Raw genomic sequence first — 25895 nt, forward strand, 5'->3', positions numbered from 1 at the left:
CTCGCGGGCGGTCCCCTGGGGACACACAGACGTCTCTGCCCCGGCCTGAAAGCGGGACGGTCACCTAGAACCGCTGGGAACAGCGGAAGTGGATGGAGCGCCGGCCTTGGGAGCACGGGCCGGGAGCGCAGATAAATCACAGCCACCGACTGCGCTGGCAGTTCGGGCTCGGCGCCGAGAGCCAAATGCCGATGCAAACGGCCGAGCTCCAGGAAAGGAAATCTGATCCCCGCGAGGCAGCGGCCGTGCAAAGTGGAACCCACCTGAGGAGGCGGGGAGGGCAGGGAGAGGCCGCCGGCCGGGACGGAGCCTCCTCTGGGGCAGGCGCTGCGGACACTTAACTTTGGCTTTACTTGGCCGCCGCCCTGCCTAGAGAGGTACAGACACACCTGTGCTTTTCAGGTGAGAAAACCAAGGCTCACCGCAGCTTCAAGGCGCTACGTAAGGGCTGAGTTAGGATTCCAAGCCCAGATGTCTGACCCCAAACCCAAGCTTGCTCCTTACCCGTCCCCGCCCAGCAGCGAGCAGGGATCTTCAGGGGTGACTCCGAGCCCATTCATTATAAAGCAGACGTGGTTCCCAATTTCGATGTAAGCGCTGCACTTAAGGAACCCGGGGAAGAGATCGACGCGAGCAGCGGGCGTGGGGAAGTGCAGAGGCCACATCGCGGGCCCAGCGACCCGCCTGGACCTTCCGGACTCGCGGAGCCCGGCCTTCCAGCCGGAGCCAGCACTGATTGGCGCTCGCGGCTGGCCTCCAGCCGGCTCACCTGCCCCGCCCAGCCAATCCGGGCCACCAGAATTGGGGCTGACGAGGGAAGGCGGCGGGGCGCGGGGGGATGCTGCTGGCGGAGGCTGAGCCGCCCTCCCCCCTGAGTTCCCTCCGGGCCGGCCCCAATCCGGAGGCCAAGCCGTAGGCTGCGCGCCCCGCGCCCCGGGCCCCCTGGGCGCCACGCTCTCGCGCGCGCGCTTTGATGCAGCGGCTCCTGAGTCGGCTGCTCCGTGTCTCTTCTGGCTGGGACGCACCCCGACGGCGCCCGGAGCGGCCTGCAGACACCGCCTCCCGCAGTCGCCTGCAGCGCGTCCGCGCTCGCCCGGAACTAGAGTCCCTGCAGTCCCCGGGAGTGGGTGGGCCGGGCCGGGGCAGCCCCACTAAGGCGGGATGTTCATGTCCAAGTCCAACTCGGTGTCGCCCTCGCCGTCCTTGGAGCAGGCCGACTCGGACGCGCTGGACATCAGCACCAAAGTGCAACTCTACGGCGTGCTGTGGAAGCGGCCCTTCGGGCGGCCATCCGCCAAGTGGTCCCGGCGGTGAGTGCGCCTCCCGCGCCCCCTGTGGACTACCTGGGGAGGGAGACCGGGGCATGTGGACCCCCACCTATCCCCTTCACTACCATCCTGCCTCTGCCTCCCTTTGTGACCTTGGCCTCCTCTCCTTTCACTCTAAGTTGCATCCCCTGGAATGTGTGGATCCCAGTCTGGGCTGGGTTCATCTCCGCCCGAGGGCTGGTGGAGCAGGGGTGGGACTATCAGCCTGGGGGGGCAGGGGAGGTGGTCACTTCTCTGTGGAATGGATCCAAGTCCGGGTGGGGAGGATAGGTGTGGGCTGAAGAGATCGTGGCCGTGGCAGGAGCCCAGCTGGGTCAGGTTGGACCAGACTTTGCTTTGTAAGCAGAAGCTCCATCTCTGGCCAAGATAGCCTCCTGGGACCCCCACTGCCAATTCCGTTAGGTTCACAACACCCCTCCCCCAGGCCGCGGGGTGGGCCTAGAGGTGCGGCACGGGTGTCCTGACCCCACCGATGTACACTGTGGGATCTTCTAAACGACTCAGGCCAGGGGAGGGAGAGAGGGCCAGAAAGGGTCTGTGCCCAGCCCTGGAGGAGCTGATGTTGGCAACTCCTCCAACTAGCCCTTGCAATAATTAAAACAAACAAACAAAAACCACCACCACGACCAACAAAACACCCTGGGCGGAGAGAAAAGAGATTCCAGTGCTTCAGGCAGAGAAACTGGGACAGAGTGGAGGGACTAAGCTGAGGTGGAAATGGAGCAGAAACTGAGGGGAGTGGGGCTGGGGATGGATTGGTCCTGTCGGAAGAATTGATCCCTTGGAAGGTGTGGGGGGTGGGGAGGGTCAGAGCAGCCATAGCTTCCTGGTCCCCAACTCAGAGGCCCTAGACATCAGCAGCTGCTTTCCACTGGCCAGTGGGCCTGAAAGGTATTGGAGGAAGGGGAGCTCCAACACCAGTTTCAGGAGCAAGGGACTGTCTCCTGGACAGTTTCCACCTTCAAGCCAATCTCAGTTCTGAGATTCACTACTGGAATGGCCTGTAGAACCCGACCCTGACCCAGCTCCCTGGAGGTGCGACCAGCCAGGAAACTGGGCGTGTGTCCAGATGCCCCTTCCCATCCCTCACCTCAAGTCTGCCCCACACCGCAGCAGGGGGTCTCAGATGTCTCCAGGACCACAGATCACAGGGATGGAGTTTGTAGTGGTTGGTTCTAATGCTCTATTTTCATGAATAATTTAGCATTTCTACAAGACCACGGAACAAACGGAGCTGTGAATGGTGTTTCACACATTATGTGGCTGGTTTTCCATACACACTTTTATTAGTCCTGCCAGGTTGCTCTTTGTGAGTTAATGAGATATAGGCTTCTGGAGTTCCTCCAAAGTTAAGCTTATCTTTGATCCCCTACAGTATGGAGGCCTTGGGCAGCAGGGGGCACATCTTTCTAGGGGCTTCTAGCATTGTACCGACTGAGCTGTGGCCCCTGAGGGCCAGGAACAGCCTTGTCTCTTTGGGGCGCTCCAGTGCTTGTGCACTCAAATACCACCAGCAGCATGCCCCGCCTTTCTCTCTGCTGCCTCTGTTGCTCCAGACAGCCAACGCCCCTCCACTGGGCCTGGCTGCTTGTGCTTGGTGTTGCTTCTAGGCCTGGCCATCCAAGACTCCTGCTGCCAGGCATTTTCACCTGATTGCATCCCTTGTAAATGCTAGGAACTTGTGACCAGCACCCCTCCCACCCAGAGTATGTCTCTGACCCCTCTTCACCCACAGTTGTGGGGACCTGGCTCCTGTACCCAGAGTTGGGAGGTGTCAGGGACAGAGGCTCCCAGCTAAAGACATGGTAGTGGAGCCAGGGAGGGCGTGGAGAATTGTAGCACCGCCCACACCCCCGAGAATTTCCTTCAGTAGCCCCTCAGCCACTCAAAAAAACATTCAGTCTACGAATTCTAGAGCTGCCACTGTGTGAAGGCTCCCCTTGCTCTGGAGCTCAGAAGCACATTAACATCCTATCTGCCCACTCTGGCCTGTGTCCATGTTCACAGTTGTAGAAATACACCCCTCCCTTACACACACACACACACACACACGCACTCGGTTTATTAGCCTTGGGTCAGCGACAGAGCCAGCCAGCGCCTGGGGGTGGGAGAGGCATGATGCTAAGCTCAGGCCCCTCTCACTTCCCAGCAGAGCCCTCGGGCACCAGTTCCCCATTTGCGAAGTGCAGTCTCCTGACCTCAGCTAATTAGCAGCCACAGGAAGGCTTGGGGAGTGGGCAGCTCAGGCCCCACCCGCAGAGCCGTGCCATTAGCACGATCGATGCCCTCGCGGGGCAGCTGTGGGGAGGGTCCTGGAAAGGCTCCTGTGCTGCATAAATAAGGAATGGGCAGGATGGAGCGGGCTGTGACCAGCTGGCTTTCATAAAGCCTCTTCCACTCAAGGTCCATCTCAGGGCCTCCAGCCCCTACCGCCCAAGCAGCCCATCCCTTCCTGGGCTGGGAAGATGCCCTTGAACTAAAGGCTCAGCTATTTTTTTTTTCCTTTGGGGAACAAAAGGAGAAAGGGATAAAAAACATCACTTCACAGAGATAAGAGAATCAGGGAGAGGTGTTTGGAGGGTAAGGTTGATGATAGCTTTTCTCCCCGTAGTCTGTGAGCTGTGGAGACGAGACACGAGTGCTGTTGGCAAAACCCTGGGCAGCTCAGAGCAGAGGGGGGAAGAGGTGGGGCGTCTCAGCCTTGGCCAGTGTCCACCCCAAGGGGGCGCTGGGCCGGCACACAGCTGAACTCTTGCCCTGGGTTTAGAGTGCTGTTTCCAGAATTCTAGTCCCTCCCCCTGAGCCCTTCTGAGCAATCTCGAGGCTGGAGCCCCTGGTGAGGAGGGCCCAGCCAAGTCCCTGCTGCAGCAGGGGAGCTGGACTCCCTCTGGCGCCTCCTTCCCCGCTGGTGTGAGGTGGCCAGGGGGTCCCTGCCTCAGGGAGCTGACTCGCAGAGTCCACTAAGTGCCAGGGGAGCCGTGGAGCCGGTGGCCCCAACCCGCATGCACCCATTCTGTTCCTGGAGTGCATCTATCTCCCCTTCTGCTCCCTCACAGATTCCTAAGATACTCCTTCCTATTCCTTCTTCAGAACTCTCCTCTCAGAGAACTCCTGTGGCCAGACACTTGAACCATTCATTCCTCCCTGGTCTGTTCTCTTCCTGTATCTCCTACAAACTTACAGTGTCCCAGGGTACCCCAGTGCTTCACAATGTTGCAGGGTACCCCGGTGCTTTACAGTGTCCCAGTGAACATTTTACTCGCCCCGGCTCCCCACTTACCAGCTGTGTGATCTGGGGCACATTAAGTTCTCTGTGCTCGTTACCTCACCTAGCTCATGTGAGGTATGAATGAGTCAGCACACACAATGATGTTTCTAGAATAGGGCCTGGCACAAAGGAAGAGCTCCAGAAACATTAGTTACTTTTAAAACTATTGATTTCTACTCGCTTTCTCTCATTTGACTATAAGCTCCTTGAGGGCAGGGAATCATCAAGCCCCGGGGCCCAGCATAGTGACTGGCCGTACTCAGTGGTTCCTGAAGGCTCTCGGACCTGAGCTGGCCCGTAGCGTGCCGACACGACAGTGCCCCGGGACGGGGAGGACCAGGCATCCCAGAGCACCGCAGTGGAGAACGTGGGCTTTGTCAGCAACACTGAGTTCCACGTTTGCCACTTATTAGTTGCTTAATCTCTGTGTCTCAGTTTCCTTACCAGTAGAATAGAAAAACAGATATCTCCACCTTCAGAGTTACTGTGAGAGATGTACATAAGGTAATGTCACTGAAACACTCAGCAAAGCGTGTGTCTTGGCACCTCATAAGTGCTCCTTCATCTAGAGGTGAAAACACTACTGTGCATGACTGGAGAGAGGAGGCAGCCAGGATTGACACGGCCCTTTCTCGAACATGCTCCCCAGCCTTTACCTTGCCCAGTGGGGTGGGCAAGGAGGGTCCTGAGGGCCGTGCTGAGGACCAGGCTTTGAAGGAGTGGAGCTGGGCCTGGATGGAAGGCGGGGTTTCAGACAAGAGGGAGGGAAGGTGCCGTGTGCTTGGGGGACAGGGAGACGGCCAGCTGGGCAGTGGCCAGCAGCTCCCACTGGTAGGAACCATGGGAGCACAAATGAGAAAGGTCAGGGGAGGCTGCAGCAGATACTGAACCCAATAATAATGGTACTAATAAAATTAAGCATTTATTGAATTATTTGCACTGTGTCACACAGTGTTCTAAATGTTTATGTGAACAAACTAATTTAATCATCTGGACAACCCTAAGAGATATAGGTATTTTTATTACCCTCAAGTTACACTGAGGGGCCCAAGGCTTGGAGAGATCAGGTGACTTGCCCTGGTCACACTGCTGGTGAGTGGCAGAGCTCTGACCCTCAATGACCTCAGTCTTGATACCTACAGCTTCTGGCCCCTCTGCTTCCTGCCCAGGTGCTAGCACGAGGGAGGAAGCAGCTCCGTAGGCAGTGTGATGGGGGAAGTAGGAGCCGGGACTGTTGTCCGTGGGTTGCAATCCCAGCTCCACCTCTGCCCTAGCTGTGTGACCTGGTACAATTTACTTCACCTCTAAACCTCAGTTTTCTCATCTGCAAAATGGGATCAAAGAGCCCCACCTTGCGAGAGAGTTACATAGATCAAATATTCTGCTACTTATAGAGCACTTAGCACGTCAGCTTGCCCACAAGACCACCCAACCCTTGTGTAGCCAGCCCAACTCCAGGGCCCGGAAAGGAGGAGGTGGTTATTTGCTGAATCTATGAATGAATGCTCACAGCAGCCCCAAGAGACAGATACTCGCACCCCCATTTTATAGAGGAACTTGGAAAGGAAGGCTCAGCCAGGCCGGGAGCTTGCCTGAGGCTGTGGCTGGAGGGACAGAGGCCATTGGGCTCCACAGCCGCTCTTCTCTCCCTGCCCCGGTGCCTAGTGGTCATCTGCCTGCCACAGCCCACCCCCAAGTCCCTGGCACAGTGCTTTGCCCTGGGAGGGGAAGAGGCTCCAAAAGTGTCAGGAAAGCAAGAAGGTATTTGTCTTAGTCAGCTCAGCCTCCCATAACACAGTACCATAGATGGTAACCATCTGGTACACCGTTCAAACAACAGAAGTTCATTTGCTCACTGTTCTGGAGGCCAGAAGTCCCAGGTCAGGGTGCCAGCATGGTCGGGGGCTGGAAAGGATCCACTTCCTGGCTTGCAGGTGTCCCCTTCTCACTGTCCTCCTTCGGCAGGGGGAGAGGGGTGCCCCCTTTTTGCGTGAGGCCGTGGTGCCATCAGATGGCGGCCTACTGTTGGACCTCCTCGACCCTCATCACGGTAGGGCCCAGAGTAGAGTCGTTCTGTTCAACGTCACTTCATTACAATGTTGATGAGAGGCCATAGGAACTTAACTCATCTACATAAATTAGCCTGTGGTAAAACTAATTTCATTATAAGCCATTTTGCTTGAAGTCACAGAACCTATTGACGGCAGTGAGGGCGGACTTACCGTGCCTCTTAAAGACCCCATCTCTGGAGACAGGCAGGCTGGGAGTCAGGGCTCCACGTATGAATTGTGTGCAGGGGGAATAGTTCAGTCCATAATGGGACATTGGAAACCATTCGAGGGGAAGAGCAGGGCCCCAGGGCCATCTGAGCTGCCTGGCTCACACTTTCCTGTGGGTGGCGTGTGTTCAGACCCCGGGGGTGCACTGCTCCGGCTGGGCTGGCAGAGCGAAAAGCACACTCTCATCCGATTCTCAGGACGATCGGCTGAGGTGGGTGTTATCACCCCTGTTCTGCAGGCAAATGAACTGAAGCTCAGAGTGAGCTCACTTGCCCAGGACACCCCCCCCCCTCCCCCCCCCCCCCCCCCCCCCCCCCCCCCCCCCCCCGGTGGGAGATAGCAGGTCTCTGTGATGCAAAGCCTGTGTTCTTAATGACTCTGTGAAGGTCCTGTGAAACAGGCAGGGATGTCTCCCTCAGCTCACAGGGTGGAGCAGATGGAGCCTGTCCTCCAGGACCCCAGTGTCATCCTTGGGACAGGATGAGCACACGGGGTGTGGCCGTGGCTCTAAGTCTCAGTGCCCAGCCCAGTCAGCAGGTGCAGAAGGAGCTCAGACAGCAGCGTGGGCTGGTCTGGCCGCCAGGGGTGAGAAGGGTTCTGCCAGGGGAGGGGCAAGACAGGGGTGTTCCAGGGAGTATTGCCTGGTCTCCGCAGGATCCTGCAGGATGTGGCGAGGGGTGAAGCAGTGAGCTCAGCGTTCACCTGAGCAGAGAAGCCGAAGGGCAGAAGTGGGGGGGAAGCTGAGAAGGTGGGCAGGGGTCAGGTGCTGGAGGGCCCAGAATGCCCTCACCATCCTGCCGAGGGTGGTGACCATGTGCTCTTTCCCCACCGGAGGCAGAAAGGCCTGGGGACAGTTGGTTTTAGCAGGATGTCACCTGTGAGGTCCACAGTGCCACTCGGTGTCTGGCTAGGCAGAGAGGGTCAGTGCAAATGGAGAACGTGGGTGGGCGTGAGACACACACTGAATGACAAAGTGTGCTTCACTCTCCTGGGGGAGGGGAGATGGCAGCTCTCAGCAGTTCCAGGGACCCCTCGTGCAGCAGCTGTGGCCTCAGGAAAGTTCAGGGGCTGGGGGGACCCTCAGAGATTCGCTGACTTAGTGATGCCCACCAGCAACCTTTCAAGCTCTCCCCTCCAAGGGGTGTGCTGGTCAGTGGTTAATGGCGGGGTCTCGGGGTGTCATGGTGGGGGAAACAGTGTTTTGTGGCATCTGATGATGCTCATGGTTGTAAACACTCCCACTGTGACCGATAGCAAGCTACCAACACAATGTCACCGAACTCGGAGCAGAGGAGACTCACCCCGATGGCTGTTGTGAGTGCATCTGAGCCGGCTCCAGCTCCCCACAGCTCTCAGCATTCCCAGGCCCGTCACTACAACAGCAGCAGCAGCAGGGCCCCGGGAGGAAGGAACACCCAGGCTCAAGGGAGTCATCTTGTCCTCATCAGTGCCGACCATGAGTCCTGAGTTGGTCCCTAGGGGTTCCCAGTGCTCCACGTGTGGGCATCAAGGCTGTCGCCTCCCCAACAGTCAGAAAGCACCGGGGTCCCAGAGGTCCTAAGTCCGACCGAGTCCCTGGAGGAGGCTGCGGAGCAGGCCGAGAGCAAAGGGAGCGCAGATGCCACACGCAGGCTGCATGCCTGGCCCCATGAGCCTGGTTCCCACGTTTCGTTTGATCGACAGCCCTCCTGATCAGTTGTCAGAAGACTCATCGGGGAATCTTGTGTCTTCTTTCCCTCCTGCCTCTTCTGCCCCTCCTGGGGGAGACCCTAAGGGACTGGAGACAATGGCTCAAGGGGCTGAGGGTACCCAGGAGGATGTAGCACAGATGTCCCCCTGGGCCAAGGGTGGCGGCTCGAGAGGGATGGAGGGGCCACCCTGGGGGCTGCTGTTTGTCCGGAGGTGGAATGTGGGTTGGTGAGGGTGAGTCTTGGTGTCCCATGGGCTCCCATGTGAGTGCAGGGTCCCGAGGAACCTCACCCTTCTCTCCTTGTTGTCCCTCTTTGTCTACCTCTTGCTGTAGGTTTTTCATCATCAAAGAGAGCTTCCTTCTTTACTACTCTGAAAGTGAAAAAAAGAGCTTTGAAACCAATAAATACTTCAATATACATCCTAAGGTGAGGGGGCCTCTCCCCAGGGCCACAGTGGGCGAGGGTACTCTGTTAGGGTGGGAGGCTGTCTCTTCTCCCGATCTAACAGAGTCTGGAGCACAAACCCTTCCTAGGGCACACAGTCCCCCGCCCCCTCTGGGCTGGGCCCCCAGCCTCCTGTGCCCTGGAGCCACCGGGCCCTGCCTCTCCCTCCTGGGAGAGCTCTGGTGCGGCTCCCAGCCTGGGGCCCGCAGCACCGCTGGGCTTTGGCTGAGGGCTCCCACTGGCCTTGAGTGACCTGGGCTGGGCGGGGTGAGAGCTGCCTGTTCTGGTCCTTTCTCAGGGCGTTATCCCTCTGGGCGGCTGCCTGGTGGAGGCCAGGGAAGAACCCAGCATGCCCTATGCCATGAGAATCTCCCACCAGGACTTTCATGTGAGTAAAGCTGTCATCTCAGCCTGGGCTCCACAGGGGCAGAGCAGCTTCTCTGGGCACCACCCCCCGGGCCCCTGGGGAAACCCCTCCAGTGGCGGGGGTGGGGGGTGTCTCAGTGCCATAAGGATGTGAGTGGAGGAGAGCAGAGCTGGGCCTGCGGAGGCCCGGGGCGGCCTCCATGTCCTCTGAACGGCCTTCTCTCAGGTGCACCGTGGCCCCTCTTCCTGGCAGGGGAACATCTTGCTGGCGGCAGAGTCTGAGTTTGAGCAGACACAGTGGCTGGAGATGCTGCAGGAGTCGGGGAAGGTGTAAGTGCTCCCAGCGGAGGTGGGGCGGGGGTGGGGGGCAGCCTGAGGTGGTGGGGGAGGGGTGCGGGCTGGGCTGACCCTGATCTCCCTGTCTCTCCGCTGGGATCCCGGGGGCACTGAGGGTGCAGCAAGAGGGCAGGGTGGGAGGAGAATGTCTGGGCCTCCTTGAGGACAGGGCCGTGGGAGTCGGTTAGGGTGGGCGAGAGGGGATACAGGCCAGGCTTAGAGCGTCTAGGAGAGGTCTCGTGCGTGAGTTCGATCAGGCACAGCGAGCTTTGCTTGTCTAGAGTCACAGGGGGCAGGCATGGACACCATGTGTCTCCAGCCCTCGGAGTGAATCCAGCATCACTAGTAGGATTGGGCCGCCTCCCCAGCCCCATCCCCTCTCCCTAGGCCTACTGTTAACCCTGGCACAGGCAGAGCTTTGTAAGTCAGGGCCCTATCACAGAAACCTCCAGCCCAGCACAGTTCATTTGCCTGTAAACCCTTGTCCTGGCACCTGCCTACTCATGATGGGTCGTGCTTTTAGCTCAACAAATAACCCTGAGTGCACGCTCCGTGCCAGGCCGTGTGCGGCATGGGAGGCATTCAGTGCTGTAGAGAGCAGCCAGCAAGCAGTCTCCTCTTTGCTCCAAAAGTGCCGTCGGCCCAGCCCACAGTGGCCCACTTGCAGCCTGGGCCAGCCTCCAGGGCCGTAACTGATCAAGGCTGGTGGCATGCCCAGAGCCGGGGTGCCAGGGTGAATGTGAGCCGGGATTCTGGAGAGAAGGGGCGGGCGCGCACAAAACACTCACATTCTCTTTCTCCCGTGCCCTTCTGTTTTCACGATTTTGTATTTCTTCCTCTCCTGTTCCATCTGCCCTCCCTCCCCAGGACCTGGAAGAATGCCCAGCTGGGAGAAGCCATGATCAAAAGCCTGGAAGCCCAGGGGCTGCAGTTGGCCAAGGAGAAGCAGGAGTATTTAGGTTGGCTGGAGGGCCAGGCTGGGAGCTGAGATTCCCTGATGGTAGCACTTCGGGGCCAGGGGCTTGCTGCAGGACCGAGGTCGGTGTTGTGGGCGGGACTTAGCGGGCCACAGGGAGCCATACACCAGCTTGGAGCCTGGAGGTCTTTATGATAAGCATCCTGTTGGCCATCTGACAAGGGGCAGGAGAACCTGCTGGTTAGGAACCTGGGCTCTGGACCCAGCCTTGTCACTTATCTGTCAGCTGTGCATGTCTTTAGGCAGCACAGCCTCTCTAAGCCTCAATTTCCTCATACTTAAACTGGGGACAAAAACAGCCCCAAGCTGTTGGAGGTGGTGTGGGGATGGAGTTAGTTACATGAGAAAATGCCCGTGAGCCCTTGCGTCAAGCAACGCAGTAAGGGCTCTGAAAGTGGAGTCGATGTTGTTTGCCTGCCCTGGGCCCCCAGGTCCTGGCTTGCCTCTGGCTATCACACCACAGCCCACTTCAAACCTGTGCACAAGGTTCCAGGCCCTGGTGCCCCTCACCGGCTGATTAGCATGCTGCTTGGGAAAGAAGCTGAGTCTGGAGTTTGGTCCTTCGCCTGGGACCCTCGTCCCTGTGCCTCCTTAGATAGATACCTAGGGCCTCCACACGGGCTCCCCTCTGCCTGCTCCAGGCACCCCTGTCTGCCCAGGACAGGCCCTCCCCCACCAGCCAGACACTCGTGCAGCCCCTGGGGCCGCAGAGACTCACTTGAGCTTTGGAGGATAAGACCACCCTTGACTTGTTCATGCACAAAGCAGGGACAGTGACAGGAAAGGAGGGTAGCAGCTCCCATTGCCAGGAGCTGGCCATACCCTGTGGCTGGCCTGGTGTGGCTGTGCTGACCTCTTCCTTAGGAGAAGCTGAGGGTGACAGAGGTGACCGAGGCACCAACCCCTCGGGACCTGATCTGGAGTGAGCTTTTCATGGAATGTGTGTGTGTGCTCACTTTGGCAGACAAACTGATGGAGGAGACCGAAGAACTCTGCCTGCAGAGGGAGCAGAGAGAGGTAGGCGCCCACGGAGGCTGCTCAGAATCTCCGCCTTCCCCCCACCCCCCACTCTGGGGGCCCTGGACAGCCTAGGTGTACGATTCGGTTTCTGGCATGAGAGAAGGATGTGGGGGAGCGGTGCACCCAGAGAACCATCTGGAAAGTCAGACTGGTGGAGCAGGAGGGCCAGTGATATGACAGTGCTCAAGATTTGCAGTAGCTTCTTGGCAAGATGTGTGTTTCCTCTGGCCAGCCCTGGGGAGCAAAGTATAAAGGGCACGTGGCCACCTTCTAAGAGAATGAGCCATCCCAGAATTTCATTAGCTGTGTGGGTAGGTAAGGAGCTGCTTGCCGCTGATGACACTCACGGGAGGTTGGGACGGCCTGTATGATTTATAGAGGGGTTTCTGGCACCTGAAGGGGGAGGGAGTTGGTTATCTTCCAGGTCCCTCAATTCTCTAAATGTCGATAATACAAGTCCCAAGGGGGCCAAGTATGGGCCTGAGGCAGCCTGTGCCTCATATGGGGGTGGGAGCCACTGAAGTTCACTTCCTTTGGAGTGTCCATGCAGCGCTGGGCCTTGCCTGCTCTGAGTCATTACCTCCCCCAGAGAGCAGATGAGGGTGGTGGTTTGCTGTACGGCCCTGGAGCCACCCTGTGGCCATGTGACCCCTCTGAACATCAACACTGTCACATGAACAATGGGGATAATAACTGAACCCATCCCACTAGGGGTGTTGTGGGGATTAGTGAGATGTTAAATATAAAACGCTTGGCACAGAACACGAGCTTAGCGGGTATGTGTGTTTGTTAGTATCACAATCATGTTGTAATTAATTATGCGCCCATCCTGCACGTGCCCTGCCCGAGGCCCGAAGCTGCAGAGTGGCTTGCCCAGGGAGGCCCGCGGAGGGAGGCCGCTGCCCTTTGCCCGGTGGCTCTTCCCTGTCTTCTCCCCGGCAAGGCACAGGGCTGGGGCGGCAGCCTGGCCTCATGTCTGCCTCTCGATGGGACTTTTGCTCACTGCACACCCTTCCCAGACACCCCTTACTGGGCTCGGAAGTAGGTCCTCAGGTCCCGTCCCTGTAGCACCCCAGACAGCCGCAGGGCCTGGCACAGCCACTGGCCCAGGTCGGGCACTTCATACACGTTTGTGGAATGACTCTGTGAATGAACTATTTTTTTTAGTTTAAATATCTTTCTATTTTTTAATGGTAGTTGGTGGACAGTATTATATTAGTTTCAGGTATACAATACAGTGATTAGACATTTTATAACTTACTAAGTGATCATCCCAATAAATCTTGTGCCCATCTGACACCGTGCGTACTTAGTACCGCGTTACTAACTACATTCCCTATGCTGTGCTTTACGTACCCGTGAGTGTCTGTAACGACCCGTCTGCACTTCTTAATCCCTCCACCTTTTGCACCCGCCCCCCAACACCTTCCCCTGCCAAATCTGGCGGCCATTAGAATGTTCTCTGTATCTGTGAGTCTGTTTCTGTTCTGCTTGCTCATTTATTTTGTTGTTTAGATCCCACATATAAGTGAAATCATCTGGCACGTGTCTTCCTCTGCCTGACTCATTTCACTCAGCACAGCCCCTGTAGGTCCACCCACGTTGCTGCTGGTGGTGAGACTTCATTCTTTTTCGTGGCTCAGTCGTATTCCGTCGTGCATGCGCACCACTTCTTTACCCGTTCATCTGTTCACGGACACTTGGGTGGCTTCCGTGTCTTGGCTACTGTAAAGAAGATTACAGCGAACATATGGATGCCTTTGTGATGTAGTGTTCTGCGTTTCTTTGGATAAATACCCAGAAATGGAATTGCTAGGTCCTCTTTTGTCTCTTTGTTTTAAAGTCTATTTTTGTCTGGTGTAAGTATTGCTGCCCTCGCTTTTTGTTTGTTTCCATTTGCATGATGTATCCATATCTGTCCCTTCACTTTCAGCCTGTGTGTGTCTTTCACTCTGAAGCGAGTCTCCTGTAGACAGCGGCTGTAAGGATTGTGTTTTGTTATCCATTCAGCCTCCATATGTCTTTTCACTGGGACATTTCATCCATTTGCACTTGAAGTAATTGTTGATAGATGTATATTTATTCCCATTTTTATTGTTCATATTTTTAATCTTCTTTTCCTTCTTAAATAAGACCCTTTAACAATGCATGGGAATTTAAAAAAGATTTTATTTATTTATTTTTAGAAAGGGGGGAAGGGAGGGAAAAGAGAAGGAGAGAAACATCAATGTGCAAGAGATACATGGATTGGTTGCCTCTTGCACCCCCCAACTGGGGACCTGGCCCACAACCCAGGCATATGCCCCAACTGGGAATCGAACCAGCAACCTTTCAGTTCGTAGGCTGGCACTCAGTCCACCAAGCCACACCAGGCAGGGCGGAATGAACATTTTTGATTCTTGTAATTTTATGTTACATCTTGACTTTAATCCAGTAGGACAATTCACCCTCATTTTTCTTCTTCCAAAATTTTATCAGATATTCTTGCTCATTTATTCTCCCGGTTGGACTTCAGAATCATTTTTTTCAGTAAACAACAATAAAAAATGCAAGCCCACACAAACAGAACTCCCAAGCCAGATCCATCGAGCATTCGTGTTAGGACCACGTGGGTCTGAGGACCGGCGTGGTGATGGCAGCTTCGGGACCCTGTGTCTCCAGGTTCTCGTTCTAGGTCCCGCATTAGTGTTCTGGCCAGTTTCCCTACAGTTCCGCACACTTTGAGAAGTGAGACTTCCGGTGCATTATCAGTGCCTTAAAGACAGGTAACTCAGGAAGCCAGGGGATAGGATGGAGTGACAGACAGAGCCACTGGCAGGAAGACAGACAGGCTTATCCATCAGAGAGGCTGAATCTGGGGCAGCAGCCCGCAGGAGGAAAATTTAGACTCTCTATCTAGGTCTTGAGCCAGGAAACGAGGACAGTGGAGACCCACCGCACACGGGCCTCGCTGAAAGCCGTAGCACTCTGAAGGACGGGTGCCTGTCAGCTGTGAGCTCCCTCTCTTGTGGGGTCTTGGTACAAAATGCGAGTGAGACTCACTGGGGCCCAGCTGGTGGCCACGGTGAAGGCTGCTCTAGGCTGGCAGGAGGGAGGGGACCGTGCCTGGGCTCTCGGTCCCGTGCCAGCTGCTCCAGATCTGGAACAGAACTCACTGTCTCATTCTGTCCAGGTTTTTCCTTCCTCAACTTAATCATCCGTATAAGGGGTCTGCCTGTCCCCTGCACTTTAACCCTCTCCGTTCCAGGTCAGGGAGAGTGTCTGGGTGTGCCTTGTGCCACTTAAAAGGGCATTTGGGACAAGGGCCCAGTGATGAGATGAAGATTATCTGGCCTCCAGAGGCTGCTCAGGGCAGACTCAGGGTCTGGGGTCAGGAGCCCCAGGGTGGAGTCTCAACTCTACCGCTGCCTGTGCGGCCTTGGACAAGTCGGCCTCCCTGACCTCCAGGTTCTCCACCTGTGCTGCTCCGATGAGAGTAGTGGCTGTGCCCGCCTAGGTCCCAGTTGCTGTGAGGCGTTATGAAATTGAAAGCAGGGGAGTGCTTGGTGGACCGGCAAGTTCCACGCAGATGTGTGCTGTGTGATGGTGCAGCCCTGACAGCCCCCGTGGGCAGACGGGGCTGGGACTCTGGGGCACGGGGCCAGAAGACCATGCCCTCTTTCGTCCCAGGTCCCTCTGGTGTCTCTGGCTCCCTGTGGCCTCATTTCTCTTACTCCCTGAAGGAGGGCCTCCTGCCATTACTTTATTTTCTGGCCAAACTGTGAGGGCATGGCCTTGCACATGGGCAGCCACATGGGAAATCAGAAATGCCCGGGGCCAGTCAGGCGGGGTTCTTGCCACCCAGGGTGCTCCAGTCGGCACACAGACTCTTGGAGTCGGACAGTACCTCGCACTTCAAAGTGAGGCTCTTTGCTGACCTTCCTGGTGGATGCTGACCCTGATTCTGTGATGTACAACTCCCTCCCTCCGGAGGTTGCCTTTGCATTATTGCTTCATTATGTGAAAGTTCTCCCTTTCGCTGAGCTGGAATTTGTTGTCTAGTGTCTCCTTTCCAACCTTGTACTCCTGCAACTTAAGTCAAGCCCAGTAGTCAGGAGAACAACACTGTGTGGGAGGGAAGGCTTTAGCCAGAGAGATCTTGGTTGGCCTCAGCCTGTGGCCGGGTTGCTACAAACACTCATACCATCCCGGGCTGCAGGAACAGGAGGTTCTGGCTGCCCCACGTGTATAGGCTGAAGGTTTCCCTCTAACCAGCATTCTCAGCTGCACTTGGACATCAGCTTCATTTAAGAGCCATACAGGGGAGAGAAAGGCGCAAAAGAAGTGAGCAACTGGGAAGGAGATTGTCTTTTTTCCTCTTTAATACATAACCTTTTCCTCGTGGTGGAAATTATGATCTTTGTAGAAAACTTGGAAGGCAAACTTACCCTTAATCGCACAGTGGACAGCTATTGTCAACTTCTGTGTTTAATTTCAGTGTTTTTAAAAATGCATTATTCTGCCCTGGCTGGTGTGGCTCAGTGGATGGGGTGCCAGCCTGCGAGCTGAAAGGTCATTGGTTTGATTCCCAGTCAGGGCACACGCCTGGGTTGCGGGCCAGGGCCCCAGCTGGGGGTGTGCGAAAGGCAACTTGTGTATCAGTCCTGGTCTACTTTTCTAAATATTTCTGTAGGGTAGAGTCCTGTAGGTGAATTACCAACTCAAAGGGCAAGAAGCTTCAAGACTCCTGATGCCTGTTGTCAACTTGCTTTTCAGAAAATTTGTACCTAGTTTACACCCTTACCAGGAGTGTATGGACATGTCCATAGTGTTTTAATCATTTACTTTCTCCCACTTTCAATTACAAAAAGATACCCCAGTGTCATGGTAAGTACAGGGAAATATTTGTCAGTCAGAGTTCTGGAGAAGGGGGCTCTCCAGGGAGGAGACACCGAGGGCGTGGGGTGGTGTCCTCCCTCTGGGTCCTGGGTGATCTGTCCTGAAGCAGCAGAAGCCAGCTGCCCGTGAGAGCCAGCTGCCCGTGTGATTTTTCACATCTAAGCTCAGGGATGCTTGTAGCTGTCAGGGGGTTCCCCAGCCCCCTGAACAGCCCTACCAAGCAGGCAAAGGCCATCAGAGAGAGGAAATAAGTCAGTGTTTTGAATTGAAGGCCACAGGGAAGTTATCATTACTAGCAACACCAAGTGTCAGCTATGAAGAATGTATTCAAATTGAGGTTTGCAGGCTTTTTGAAACTCAACTTTTCTATCATTAAAAGGGGGAGGGTAGAAAAGAATAGCATTTTAATTGTTTCTGTTCTGTCTATACATGGCTGTGTCTACTGCAGCAATGCATAACTCCAACATGTTAGTGGCTTTGAACGGTGAACGTCCCTTTCTCACGCGGTGACGTGGGTCAGCTGGGGGCTCAGCTCCACCTCACCTCTCTGGGATTCAGGCCGGTGAAGCCCCTGCCACTTGCAGCAGCAGCCTTGGCAGGGGGAAGGGAGCACAACCCTGTCTCCTAGCGGCATCTGCCTGGAAGTGACACACTTCTGCTCACGTTCCATTGGCCTTAGCGAGTCCCATGGGCCCGCCCAGCTTCAGCAGGTGACTGTGGCCCTGCACTGAGCCTGGAGGGGCATCAGAATGCCAGTGAGCAGCAGCCCTCAGGGTGACCACTAGTGAGCCACGCCAAGAGTTCCAATAATGATCTAAGGGAAAGGAAGAGCAACTTTAGAACAAAACAGAAAGAGCAACTTTGGGGGGTAAGAAGTTCGGGAAAGGAGGACATGTGGTTTGGAATCGATCTCTTTCCTTTTTTTATATTTTATCTCCTCGAAGCCAATGGCAACTCCTCCCTCCAGGCAGCCCCGCCCTTGGTGGGGTTTCCCTGAACCGTGAGAGCACAGCCCCCAGGTGAAAAGTGGGAGTATGATCTGGAACTGGCAGATGAGGAGGAAAGAGGATCTAGAAGAAGTATCCTTCCGCAGGGTGAAATATGGAGGAGCAAAGCGGTCATCACAAAAGTGCTCCCAGCCGAGCTTCCCTTGAAGTGTATCCCCCCAACTCCGCCCGCCGCCGCTGTGGAAACCCAGGACAGCAGGACCCCTGCAGGGCGTGAGCGAAGGGAAACCGCCTGTTTGCCCCCATTCCCCACGGGCGTGTGGCCGCCCTGGCCAGCCCGCTCTGCGCTTGTTTTCTGGCTGTCCTGTTGCCTGGGGGCTGAGTATAGGAGAAGCGGCCACGCCTTGCTCTCACTGCTTCACAGATGCCTTGAGAAAAAAAGAATTCTTATGCTCTGACTTTGGGGTTGAAAATGGCTTTTTTTTTTTTTTTTTTGCCACTTCTAGTAAATGTCACTCCAGGGATCTTTAATGGAAAGCACTTACCACTTTATCCTCCAGGGCTTGAGGGTCAGCCAACGTGCTTTAGGATGGGAGTGGCGTCCAGAATAATATATCGGAGGAAGTGATGTTGGGATCGTTCCTAAGCCCTGTCTTCAGCTCGATAAGTGTGTTTTAAGTGAGCCCAGGTCACCACAGATTTCGGTTTGGTGGACACTGTGTGTCATTGAGGGGGCCAGGTCTTCGCAGGACTCAGTTTCAAGTTTGGTCCAGCGTGGCCCCAGACGGTACTGAATCCCAGAGGGCCCCTGGATTACGGCGGAGGTTCCCTTTGCCGTCCGTGACTCTCCTCTCTCTCTGTTCTCTTCAGGAGCTCGAGCGCCTTAACCAGGTGCTGGAGGCTGAGAAGCAGCAGTTTGAGGAGGTGGTGCAGGAGCTGAAAGTGGAGCAGGAGCAGATCAAGAGGTGGTGGTGGTGCCCTGGAGGGGAGCGGGAGGAGGGTGCAGCTGGGCGAGGGCACCTACAAACCACGCTCCTGGTCAGCCATGGGGTGGCCCCCGCCCAGGGGACTGTCACTACCTGATGACTTGGCTTGGTCTTATCTTCCCAATGCGCCAGGCCTTGGGGTGTGCCCAGAAAAAGCTGTAGACCCCCCACAGATGGGCCACCTCTGCCCGCTGGGGCATGGGGCATGGGCAGGTGCAGACAGGTGTGCCCTAAGCAACATGCCCTCCTGCCTCCACCCACCCCCCTCACCCAGGGCAGACAGGACCACGCTGGTCTGGAGGCACCGTTAGCCAAGGTCCCCACCACCCCCTGTCTTTCTTGCACAATCCCTTCACGCTCTGGCCAGTGATGCCCCTTGGGCTCTTTGGTCCTGTGTGTGGTTTGCAAACCAGTTGCGTATTATAATTAAACAGAATTAGAATCTCCTAAAGATAGAGCCCAGAAAGCTATATTTTTAAAAAGCTCCCTAGGTCGTGCTAATGCAGCTTATCCAGGAATTAGGAGGCTCTTGCTCTGGGTGTTGTTGCTGTTGGTGGTGTGGTTATCGAAGGTCAGCATCATTATCACTATTGATCATCACTGATAGCCCAGAAAGATTTTTCTGCAACAGCCTTATAAAGGAAGGCGTTAGATATATAACTGGGGGAGGGAGAAGCTCGGGAAATCTTACTAAGTAAATAGCCCAAACACCCGCTCACGCCCAGGATTATGCCAGACCCCGAATAGAAGATGAGTCCTCTTCCTGAGGATTTGGCTGGGGAAACCAGACTCACGCCCAGGAAACCTCAACACAGTAACATGTGACCGAGTGCTAGGAGGCGTGGGGCAAACTCCCTGTGCTGTAGGAATTAAAATATATGCACAATCCTTATGGGCTTGAACAGAGATTGGATTGAGCTGGGCCTTGGAGATGGATTTGGAAAACTGAGCCAGAGGAGGGAAAGGCATTCCAAGCAGGAGGAGGGGAAACCAGGTGTAGCAGCCTGAGGTGGCCCAGGCTTGTTAAGGAAGCAACAGGGAAAAAAGAAAAACAAGCAAGAAAACAGCAAGGAGTTTGTCATCCCAGAGAAAGGTCTCAGCTGTGTCCCATGTCAGAGTGAGTGTGGGTTCCAGCAGGGACTGTCCAGGGAAGACGGGGTGAGACCAGACCCCTGTGGTCCCCTGGCGCTTCTCTGCCTTGGGGGTGGCCCTGGGTTTCTCCCCACTGACAAGTGCATGAGTACCTGGAGCAAGTGACTTCAGCCCCACTTGGATGGGACCTCCTTTCCGCCCTGGGCCCCTGCCCAGCCATGCGGAGGGGCTGGCCTTCCAGGGACCCCACCGAGTTTTATTGGGAATTGAAACAAGCTATCCTGGCACAAAGGGGACTGGGAGGGGTGGGCACTGCCTTATCCATACCCTCTGTCCCCGCAGGGAGCTGGAACTGACTGCAAGATGCCTCAAGGGGGTGGAGCAAGAGAAGAAGGAGCTGAGGCACCTCACAGAGTCCTTGCAGCAGACGCTGGAGGTGAGGGGCCATCGGTGGGCTGCCTGACCAGGAGGTGGGCTGGTTGGCTGGGCCACGTGATGCCGTTTTTTCCCAACAGTATTTCTCCAGTTACTGAGCCATCTGCAAAGCTAAACAGGGCACAAAGGGGCGCTGATCTGAGGGTCTTCTCTCTGTAGACCATTGGGAACTCCAGTCAACTTATGAGGCCCATAGCAGGACCCACAAGGGCAAATTCAAGTTTGCCCTTGCTATGACCGCGGCCTCAGGAAATCCAGCTTCTTCAGTGCTTATATTTTTACACCAGATGGAGGATTGATTAGGATGGGTAGCAGGGCCTCTCACCACTTCCTTCTTGTGGCTCATTCACTTAGCTGCTCCAGGGCGAAAATGAGCTCAAAGGGAAATCAAATCTTGGGTCACCTCCATTTGATGCCACAGAAACTGTGAAGGGATAATGTGGCATGTGTCAAGGACAAAGTGCCAACTCTGCAGCATGGCACGCAAGGGCAAACTCTGGCGCCAGCCTCTCCTCCCCTGTTGCCCTCTGCTGCCCCTCCACACCCTGAACAAAGACACCCCACCCCCTGCTCTAAACCACTGAGCTCACATGCCCTGAGGAAACCAAGCTCTCTCATCTTCCACACCTTTGCTTGTACTGTCCCTTCTACCCAGAATGCCTTCCACCTCTTTTCTGCCTGGAGAACTCTGTCATCCTTCTAAGGCTTAGCTTAGACATTACTGGGGTCAAGCTTCCCTAGCTTTTCGCAGGAGAAATTTGCTCTGAACCCTGGGCTCCCACGGCACATTGTACATCTGTTATGGCACTTAACACACCGCTAGGCTGTGTTTTCCAAACTGTGAACTTCACTAGGCTGCATCTTCAGGTCGTTCCAAGCCCAGCACTTAAAGTGAGCTTGGCGTGTCCTGGAGAGCGGAGTGTTTACTGCGTTCGTGAACTGCCTGGCAGAGCGCAAGGGATTCTGTTCTCCCTTCACTGACTGGGGCTTTGTTTGGGGTGCCTTTACTTGTTTATCTTTTTCCAGTTCACATTGTGGGAGGGGTTCCCATGGATATTTCAGCTCCAGAATTCCTGGGTAGTGCAAAATCCCAGTCTGATAAGTGGAGACGATGCAAACCGTCTCTAGTCTGGTCCTGTTAGGGTTTATCGCATGACCCCAACACACTTATCCCTGGAGGGACAAGAACCGCAGAAGGTCATGGTGCCCTTGTGTCTTGGGCCCTGGCTGTGGTAGGTGCCACCTCCCTGGGAAGCCTCACTGGGCTCCTCTCTGACTCCCTTGATGGAGGGGTGACCTTGCCTTGTTGTGAGGAAGATCTTGGTTGGCCTTTCAACTCAAGGGAAGAGCGAAGATGTTGCAGGTGGGCCTCACAGAGGACTGCGAGTGGAGGGCCTCACTCCCTGGAGTTGGAAGGCAGCTGAGGGTAGCCACTGTTCAGAACCTAAATTGGGCTCTTTCTCTCCCTTCTCTCTCTTCTCTCCCTCCCTCCATGCCAGGAGCTCTCCATAGAGAAGAAGAAAACCCTGGAAATGCTGGAGGAGAATGAGAACCAACTGCAGACACTGGCCAGTCAGAGCGAGCAGCCTCCTCCCGATGAGGGTCTCCATAGCAACCTAAGGCAGATCGAGGAGAAGATGCAGCAGCTGTTGGAGGAGAAGCTCCTGGCAGAGAAGCGGTGAGGAGCCCGGGACCCTCGAGTTCACGATTGACTTTGGCGATCAGTACTTTTCCTTGAACTGGACACCTGGACTTTTGGGTTCTAGTTGCCATTGCCCAGATAGGCCACTCACTTCCTTTTGCCTGGGACTCAGTTTTCCCCTCCAGGCAAATGGGAAGAGAAGCTTCACTACACAAAACCAATTGTATCATTGTCTCTTGCAATGGTGCAAGCCGTCCTGACAGTCACTAGGTTCGCATAACTATGCTTTGTGCCCTGCTGAGAAGGCCCTCTTAGCCCCTTTTTTAGAGAGGAGGAAACTGAGCCTTGGAGGGATTACAGGACTTTCCTGAGGTCACAGAACCAACAAGGTCTGGACTCAGGACTCAGGTCTTCTGACTCTAAGGCTGTACTCCTCTCCTCACCTGGGCAACAGGGCCCCGAACGTTCAGGGGCTCCTGAAGCCTGGGTCTCAGGGCCTCTCCAGCCAGGTCTGCCTATGAGGGGCAGCCTCCCCCACCCCCCCGGAGACCCTGGGTGCGCCCTGACTGAGGGCCTCTTCCCTGGGCAGGATGAAGGAGAACGAGGAGCGCTCCCGGGCCCTGGAGGAGGAGCGCGAGTTCTATTCCAGCCAGTCCCAGGCGCTGCAGAACTCGCTGCAGGAGCTGACGGCGCAGAAGCAGCAGGCCGAGCAGGAGCTCAAGGTGCCTTCCCTCACCTGGAGACTTCCCTCACAGCCCTGCACATTACCTGGCAGCTACCTGAATGCTCTCTGCCGACCTGAGCAGCCAGGTGCAGGCCACCCTGAGGGGAAGCAGTGAGCTGCCACTTCTGTGGGGCATCGTTGCCTCGTGTACGGCCGAGTCCAGGCTATCTGGTCAAGGGTTTAAGACACAGGGCCGGAGGTGGTAGCTTCCATCCGTGTGCAAAGGCGAGATGGCCCACTTGAACTGGGGGTGATCAGGGAAGGCTTCCAGGGAAGGTGGCGACTGCTGCCCAGAACCCCACATCTCTCTCCTTCCCTCTCCCTTCAGGCTGAGGTGAAGGTCCGTATGGACCTGGAGAGGCGTCTACGGGAGGCTGAGGCGGCCCTGAGGAGCCTGGAACAAGGGCTCAACTCCAAGGTGCGGAACAAGGAGAAGGAGGAGAGGATGCGGGCTGACGTGAGCCATCTGAAAAGTAAGCCCTGCCCTCTGGTGCCCAGCCCCTCGGCCCTGGAGCTCAGCCGCAGCCACGTCCAGCCCCATGGAACCTGGGACAGAGCCTAGAGCCCTGCACAGGGCCTGCTGTGCATTAGATGTTCTATATATTGATGGAGTTTCTCCAGAATCCTGCCTGCAGTCATCTCTTTGGTACAGCTTCCTTTTGGCTGTTAGACCTCCTGTAGGGGCGGGAGGGAAAAGCCTGTAGTTCTGCTCCCCCCAGCAGGTGGCGCTGGTTTCCCAAGAGCTGGGGTCAAAGAGTTTCTCACTCGCCCCGCACCTGGAACCTGGGAGGGGCGGGGCCGAACGGGCTGGGAGTGGAGGATGCTCTGGACCTTCCACGCAGGGTTCTTCGAGGAGTGCATCCGGAACGCGGAGCTGGAGGCCAAGATGCCGGTCATCATGAAGAACTCTGTGTACATCCACAAGGCAGCCACTCGCCGCATCAAGAGCTGCCGTTTCCACCGGCGCCGGTCCAGCACCACCTGGAATGACAGTGAGTGTGGGCGCCTGTGTGCCCTGGTGGGATGGGGACAGTCACAGGCCGTCAGTGACAAGGCAGGAAGAGGGCAGAGTGGGAATGGCTGGCCCAGTTCTGAGGCCAAACAGTGTGGCCTTGAACCTGCTCCGCCAGCCTTGGGTTCTTCCCAGGATTAGGGGAGCCCATGGATGGGAAGAGGCTGGGTTTTCCCGGTACCACGTAGGGCAGTGAGTGAGGAAGGTGGGCTGGGGCTGGGGACAGGGCCAAGCCTTGGTGGAGGAAGGGCTGCTCACAGCCATCATCTTCCCAGTGAAGCCGTCCCAGTCCTTCATGACCTCCCAGCTGGAAGCCAACAACATAGAGGAGCTGAAGGAGGTGGCTAAGCGGCTGAGCCGAGACCAGCGCTTCCGGGAATCCATCTACCACATCATGGTGACTCAGCCTGGACCAGCCTCCGCGCTCCCCAAGGGTGGGAAGTGAAGGGCTTTCCTTCCTGCCTCCTATGTCTCTCCTGGGTGGGAGCCTGGGAAGGGGCAGCAGCAGGGGGCTGACTCTGCCAGGCTTCTCTCAGCTCTCCTCTGGGCCAGGGCTGCTCCTGGGGGCAGCCTCACCCTCAAAGGACAGGGACGCTACCTCCCTCACTACCCCCACCCACCCCAGGCTCTACCCTCGGGTCCATACCAGGCCCATGCAGGCCCAGCCAGGTGCTGCCTGGTTGTTACGATGAGGCCAGGAAGAGGCCTGGTTGCATGTGGAGACATTTTTTTTTGGTCGGGGAGTGTGGTGGGCAGGGCCCACAGCTCTCTGTCATGCCCGCTCTACCTCTCTGTGACTCTGCCACCCCGCCTGCCCTGGTGTGTGCAGGCCTCCCCTCCTCACCTTGACACTTGCCTCCCCTGAGGGGCTTCCTAATGCTCTCTGCTTCAGCGACCTATAGACATCCCACAGTCGGGGGCCCTCACTCACTCTGGCCACATCTGGGCTCGTGGCATACCACACCGCCACAATATCGCCTTTCCTGAGGTTGGGCCCTGGCTGTGGGATTCACCTGCTCGCTCCCCTCTGCAGGAGAGCTCATCCACCTACAGCCTCAGCACCCTATGAGGGTGATGTAATGCCCCTGATCCCCCTCCCCCCCAGCATCCCACCTGCATATGTGCCTAAGGCCCTGGCCCCTGGCTGGGAGCTGGGAGGCAGCAACGCTGAGAGCTCCTCTAGAGGACTCACCTAGTCAGGCAGCGGATGAAGGTGGCCCTGGCTCCTGCAGTATCCTCTCCTGGTTGGACAGGGAGGCTGCTCCCTCTGGCTACAGTGGCCCTGTTGGTCGATGGTGTCCCAGATGACTCTCTCCCAGCTGCCCCTGCTTTGGTGGCCTTGCTCCCTCCTCTCCCTGCAGAGGCTTTACCCGGTGAAGCAGTGTGACGGTGAACCCTGGAAGGTGGGGGTCTGGGCCTGCCCAGTAGCCAGTAGCCATTGGTTGGCCCCATGTCAACAGGAGTGAAGCTGAAACACCTATCTGCAGCCTTTATGGGAAACCAGCACCCTCCACGAGGCTGAGGGCTGTGGCGTGTGTCCCTCACCCAGTCCCTCTCCTGCTAGGCCCACCCTCCAAAGCCTCCCGAGCCTGTGGGTCTCTCCAGAAAGGGAGTCTGTCTGGGGTCAGGGTGCTCTGGAACTCTGGCGGCATTCAAGGTGCTGTGTCTGCTGCTTGGGAAACTGAGGGAGGAGCTCAGTCTGAGGGACGGACAGGTGGCTGTAGGGTCAGTCCCTGCAGAGGCGCAGGTCCCTGGGGACTTGTATGGGACTATTCTGTGGGGGGAGGAGTGCCCCGTGCTCTGTGCTCGGAGCTGCTTGATGAAACTAATCTCGGCGGTCCCTCCTCTGTGGTGGGTGGACTTGGACAGCTGCAGCCAACCCCTTCCGTGTCTAGGTGCGGACGGAGGTGGAGGTGCTTCAGAATCAATGCCTCTAAGTTGGAATCTAAATTTAAAACCTTCAAACATGCAGAAACCCGCATAAACCTGGAAATGACTTATGCAGTGTGTATGTAGGATGGACTTTGAAATGTGGGAGAAGATTTATAAAGCCAAGATTGCAGTTTTATTTTTTGCATCTTTGTTTTTAAAGCAGTAGATTAATACTGGTTTGCTTTTGGAGAAAGATCTTTTGGGCATTTTCAAATGCATTTCTTTTTTCTGGGCTAGCTCTTAGCCAGAAAGGAAAGTGTTTTCCCCTGCACCTTCACCAATCCCTAGTGTCTTTCCCCCCGTTTCACCCTGTGCTTACCATGCCTCAGGCCCATCTGGGTTATCTTGAACAAACTGGTCACTTCACAAGTATTTATTTGTTAAAAACTCACTCTGTACCAATTACTGTAAATAGAAAAAGAGCAATATCCCTATATGAGAATATGTAAAGGTAGAAATTGCTTACTGGAAATACACTGATCTGATTTTTTTAAAAAACAAAACTTTTATTCCTTGGCCAATTAAATGTTTCCTGCAAT

The 25895-nt window shown here is 56.0% G+C and overlaps 1 protein-coding gene across 2 annotated transcripts; it reads left to right on the plus strand.

Annotated features, from left to right (window-relative positions):
- The first annotated feature begins 786 nt into the window (after window positions 1-786).
- On the plus strand, window positions 787-25895 carry PLEKHD1 (pleckstrin homology and coiled-coil domain containing D1). Of its 2 annotated transcripts, none has more exons than XM_028508087.2 (13): window positions 787-1310; window positions 8899-8992; window positions 9309-9398; window positions 9603-9706; window positions 10580-10671; window positions 11653-11705; window positions 18404-18498; window positions 19954-20047; window positions 21546-21724; window positions 22278-22410; window positions 22741-22885; window positions 23255-23404; window positions 23700-25895. In XM_028508087.2, exons 1-13 carry the CDS (start codon window positions 1162-1164, stop codon window positions 23867-23869), a joined length of 1548 nt encoding a protein of 515 aa, XP_028363888.1. In that variant the 5' UTR covers window positions 787-1161; the 3' UTR covers window positions 23870-25895. The 2 variants fall into 2 exon arrangements, with proteins under 2 accessions (XP_028363888.1, XP_028363889.1); XM_028508088.2 differs by having other exon boundaries at window positions 9630-9706.

This window comes from Phyllostomus discolor, chromosome 1 (genome assembly GCF_004126475.2).
Source record: "Phyllostomus discolor isolate MPI-MPIP mPhyDis1 chromosome 1, mPhyDis1.pri.v3, whole genome shotgun sequence".
Taxonomy (NCBI): domain Eukaryota; kingdom Metazoa; phylum Chordata; class Mammalia; order Chiroptera; family Phyllostomidae; genus Phyllostomus; species Phyllostomus discolor.